This window comes from Chaetodon trifascialis, chromosome 20, assembly GCF_039877785.1.
Source record: "Chaetodon trifascialis isolate fChaTrf1 chromosome 20, fChaTrf1.hap1, whole genome shotgun sequence".
In the NCBI taxonomy this organism is placed as follows: domain Eukaryota; kingdom Metazoa; phylum Chordata; class Actinopteri; order Chaetodontiformes; family Chaetodontidae; genus Chaetodon; species Chaetodon trifascialis.
Genome location: NC_092075.1, coordinates 14,968,462 through 14,973,954, shown reverse-complemented (window position 1 = coordinate 14,973,954; position 5,493 = coordinate 14,968,462). Strand labels below are relative to the sequence as shown.

At 42.1% G+C, this 5,493-nt stretch overlaps 1 protein-coding gene across 1 annotated transcript; it reads left to right on the top strand.

The window, feature by feature from the left end:
• The first annotated feature begins 304 nt into the window (after positions 1 to 304).
• sigmar1 (sigma non-opioid intracellular receptor 1) lies at positions 305 to 3,881 on the top strand. The gene is made up of 5 exons (XM_070989696.1): positions 305 to 585; positions 744 to 795; positions 1,188 to 1,336; positions 1,529 to 1,621; positions 1,746 to 3,881. Exons 1-5 carry the CDS (start codon positions 441 to 443, stop codon positions 1,973 to 1,975), a joined length of 669 nt encoding a protein of 222 aa, XP_070845797.1. The 5' UTR covers positions 305 to 440; the 3' UTR covers positions 1,976 to 3,881.
• The last annotated feature ends 1,612 nt before the right edge of the window (positions 3,882 to 5,493 follow it).

The window sequence follows — 5,493 nt, the reverse complement described above, 5'->3', positions numbered from 1 at the left end:
ACTTCCTGTTTTTTGACAAATGAGAAAAAAGCGTGCTCTTTGGGACAAAACCGCATTTGATGACAAGCCTCAAAAAGTCCAAAAATAAGGGTAAAAACGACAAAATAACAACAAAATAAAAGATAATTTAACACAGCATCTTAAAATCTATCTTTGTGAATGACTCTGTTTTCTATAACTATGCAAAATAAATACAACTTAAGGGGGGTTTCCAAAATTTGCTGGCAACCCCGAAGCCGCTGTCGCCGACGCGATGACGCGCCCTGTGATTGGCTTAGCAGCCACTTCCCGCCCCCTGTTGATCAGAGTCAGGAAGAAGCTGTCCCTTAGACTCCACGCCTCCCCTGCCGATGGCGAGTTTGAGGCGACCTGTCTGCCACTTTTTCCACGTGTAGTCAACCCTGCTGCCTCGTCTCTGTCTGTTTAGTTTTGTTTCCACCATGTCTGTAGTCAGAGCGAGTGTAAAACTGTTCGTGTTCGCCGCAGTCACCGTCCTGGTCGTGCTGCTGCTGCGGCAGTGGATAGCCACCAAGCAGTACGTTTTCAACAAAGAAGACGTCGCCAAATTGGCCAAACAGTACGCAGGTGAGTTTGGGAATGTCAAGTTTTATATCTAACTAGGGTCAACGCCAACGTGCAGTTCACTAAAATGCTGTTTAAAGTAAAAATAACGTTACATGAATGGATGTTGTCCTCCCCTTTGCCTTACATAAGTAACAGTTACTGTGCGTGTCTCCCTTCAGGACAGGACCATGAGCAGGCCTTCTCCAAAGTGGTTGTGGAGCTCAGGAAGAGGTAATGATTACATTAATTTGTTTCTGAAATATATTCAGACACTTGATGGCAAAGAATTTGCCCTGAGCATGTTTACTTTTACTTAAAGTGATGAATTAATTCCCCCAGTTGTGATTGGCACACATTCAGCCAATCGACATACAGCATTAGATTCTCTGTTTAACCTAACCGGAGTGTTTAGAGCCACATGGTGTGTTATGTTACAGTGCGGATCCTGTTCCAGTTGCCATAAACTAATGACCTACTCTGCCTTGCAGATAAGGCTGCATCGACTGATTTATTTGAAAGTTTGTGTCATGAGCCAAGTAATGTAGTAACCGTTAGTGGTAACCCTTCTAATGTGAATATCTGTTAGTTGTTTAAAATCATCTAACAAAGTGTAATTGAACCAGGTATCCTGGCCACATCCTGCCAGACGAGGACCTGCAGTGGGTGTTTGTGAACGCCGGAGGTTGGATGGGCTCCATGTGCCTCCTCCATGCCTCGCTCACAGAGTACCTGCTGCTGTTCGGTACTGCTGTGGATACAGGAGGACACTCAGGTGAGGACTGAAGGCGGACAAAAGACTGTCTGTGTGGTCATACTCTCTTCAACATACTTCTTATGTTGAATTGGGAGCATTTTTCTTGGCACTTAAAGGATAATCTTTGTGTTCTTTTTCAAGGATTTTGTGATTTATCCGCGTCGAAAACAATATAAACTAGACTCCATGTCTGCGCTTGTCTTCCGTCAGGTCGTTACTGGGCTGAGATTTCTGACACCATCATATCTGGCACTTTCAGGCAGTGGAAGGAGGGGACGACGAAGAGTGAAATATACTACCCTGGTAATATATTTTGGTCTGTAATAGAGAAGCAACGCACACCAGGGGTTGTAGTAAGGTGCTGAACACTGAAAGTAAACTTAAGAGTGGAAAAGACACTCGACACACTTCCATTTTTTTCCCTTAGGTGACACCATCGTACACAGCGTAGGCGAGGCCACATCAGTCCAGTGGAGTGCCGGGACGTGGATGGTGGAGTACGGCCAGGGTTTCATCCCCTCCACTCTGGGATTCGCTCTGGCCGACACCCTGTTCAGCACTCAAGACTTCTTCACGATGTTCTACACCATGCGTGTCTACGTTAAGGGTCTGCTGCTCGAGGCTGGCACATTTCTTACAGAGGCCGGGGTGTTCTGAGGCACGGTCGAGGCTTGGATGCCCGCACGGGGACAGTAACGTCAAAAGTTCACCACTACATTTTGCGTAATTTAAAGCTAAATATTTCTACCTGGAACGGTTGACAGTTCAAATTTGCATCAGTACAGTTTATCCAATCCCTTGCCTGTCATTGAGGCTGTCCAAAAGAAAGTGTTGGGGTCTCTTTCACATCAACAACAGTGCAACACTTACTTAAAGAGCATATCATTCTGAATGAAGCCTTAGCCCGTCACCTTCAGTGATACTCAGCATCTCACTCTATACAATCTACATTCCACTGAGAGCTCAGACTGCCTTCACAGACAGTGAGGTCTTCAGTACTCTGGTTGAAACAATCAAGTCCCAAAGACCCCTTTCACAAGTAGTATGTTCTCTTCCCAAATCTGAGATTCTTCTGGGAATAATTTGATCCTGTTTACACCTGGCATTAACATGCCGTGTGATCCAATCATAGACTGGGTGTTGACCATCAAATCTGGGGACTAAGGATTTACTTTTAAAACAAATATGCAATACTTAATTAGGCATGTAAACCAAACATATTTGAGACAAAGCTACTATTTTCTTAGGAAATACCCATTTCATATGTATATGCACATGGACTCTCAATAAACTTCATAAAGGGACTTAATGAAGATCGAACATAAACCAACATCAGGAAACCAAGAAGTCAAGTTTGCTCCAAAGATCATGTGGCCCCCTTTCCTCATTCCCAATCAGCGATCTGTATATAGTATATATTTTTGAAAAGGATATGTTGAAGAAAACAGCCTGGATATTTGTGCAATGTCCCATTTTCGGCTCAGTGTGAGTACAAGTCCAAACGATAGCAGCTCAGAGACAGCTGTTTTTTAACGATTTCAGCCACTCTGTCGTCTCTGTGCGCTCGGCTGCTTCAGAGCCACTGTGCAGCGACAGATTTCAAATTTAATGGAGCAATTTTCCCTTTTTTTTCTCCTCACAATCCTGACTTTTTTAGGCTTAATGTGTAAGGGTCCAGTCCTTATTTTCTCTCAAAACTTTATCCATTAAATCTAATCACATTTGTAGCCCTGTGACTTGTCAAACTACAAAGCAAATCATTTACACCAAGTACTGTACCCACTGTGTGGTGCTGCCAAACACCAGCAGATATGTCTTTGGAGAAGTATACGAACCCTTTGAAATGTTTGTGTTACTCATATTTGTCTTAGAAAATGGAAACAAAAAAAACACTGTAGTTCCGTACTGACCTCTGCCGTGTCACACTATAAATGGGACACGTTTCATTCATGCAATGGGGCGGATGAATTGAGAGACGATGACTGAATTCAAAAGCTGCATCTGAAATACTTCGCAGAGCTTTATGAGCTTAAATGGTTAATACAAACATTTTAATAATGCAACTGTTGAGAGAAACTTGAATAATTTTGCGCTCTGACCAAGAAAGACTGCTCCAGCCTCCGTTCATCGTCTGGAACTTTGCACTAGCCCAACAGGGCAAAACCGAAACACGATGCGCAGGACGAGAACTGTGCATTGTGATATAATGCTGAGCAGAAATAGCAGAAAATCAAAGCCTTTGGGGAATAATACAAGCAAATCACTGCTGCTGAATCCAACATCTCCCAGTTTGAACCCTTTCAGATAAAATAGCCTTATTGTCAGACTGATGCCTGAACCCATCAAGGATATATAGGGTTTCAGAGGGAGTTCAGTTATGCTGTATCGTAGTGTACAACCCCAGGCTGCACTTATTTGGTTTATATACAGAAGCATCAGGAGCAGCGTTGTCTTACGGATGGACGGCAAAACAATACAACTTCCTTAAATGTTCGGATGTGCAATCAACTGTAAGGTAAAGCTGAAAACTGACGGTGCCAAAAGAAATAAATGTTTTTGAAGGAAAACGATGCAAGCCTGTTTTATTAGTGATGACTGCACATTCGGCAAATCAAGACCACTTTCAAAGAACTCGCCTTTCTACTCAAGTCATGGCACCACTGGCATATAGTGATTTTCACAGTGACTTATAATCACAGTGTGTAATCCATCACAACTTTGTTCTGCAAAGCAAACAGCGGGGGGTAAACACAATCTGGGTGAAATCACAAAACTGACCTTATATGCATGGGAGAGTTAATAAAAATAGAGATGAGGTTAGGGATTGCGCATAGGTGGAGGGATGCTGCGTGAACAGACGGCGTTATTCAATAAAACAGGCCGGCAGAACAGAGGAGAGACACATCAGTCCTCATCTTTGTCTGTAAATGTCAAGAGGATGCAGGCAACTTGATTTGCTGTCATCATACCCACCAGAGAAGTCCAGGTGATGATAACAGAAGTTTGTGTATATCAGGTGTGTGTCTGTTTGCATGCACAGGAAGGAGAGGATGTGTGAAGGTGTTTGTGTACATATTCTACACACTATAACACGTGCATACTGCTTGTGCCTGTGTGTGTTTATACTATATATCCACTCTGTTCTTTCCTCTCTATTTATCTGTGCATGTGTGTGTTACCATATTATCCCAGTTATAGATTAAATGTCATCCTAACAGACTGGCCTGACCCTGCCACCCTCCTTCTCTTTAAGCCCTTTAAGGGAGATGTATTCAGAATCGAAGACGGGCAACCAGAGCTGAAATACCAGCATTCCCGAGCAGCGGCTGCACCTTAATGGGATAGATGATGGCCTCTTTGACTAATCGCTTTGCGTCCTCCAGGCCGATGATGTCCTGCCACCGCACACTGGGGCTGTGCAAATAGATGTCCTTACAGGGTGAACATACACACACACACACACACACACACACACACACAAACAGAATTATGGATGCAAGTAGACAAAAAAACAATGCAAAATAATACAGAACAAGATTCACAGTCACAGCGGTAGAAAGAAGATTTGTGTATGTACACACACAAATACTCTCACACACACACATCTTCGTGCGAGCAGGCCTGCATAAATAGGTGGCCTTTAGAATGAAACATCAGATAAGGGAAATAAATAGAACTTTGGCCTTCAATAGTACATGGCTTCAATTTACTCACAGCAAAGCTCTTCACTGCTCTCTACTGGACACATTCAGTATCACATCTTTTGACATTTTTGTTTTGAGGTCTTCTCACATCATATTACTAAGAACATTACAACATATGTTGCTGACATGAGGCTGAAGTTTCTTTTTTCTTTTCTTTTTTTTTAAATATTCAGACTTATCTGTTTTAATAGCTGGTCACATATTATTTATTTGTTTAGCAAAATAAATAAGTAAATAAATAACCTATTCTAACCACAAGTTCACGCACCCTCTTTTCCAGAGCCTTCAACCACATCTAATCTCACGCTCAATTCTAATCTTATATTGATACAAGCATGCTTATAAAACATGTTTGGTTTTATAACTAAGGATTTGGAAAGCTGTTTTATTTAATTCATCTTATTATTTTAAAATAAATAATGTACATTTCCAACAGGCTTTTTGCTAATAAATACAGGCTTACTATAACTG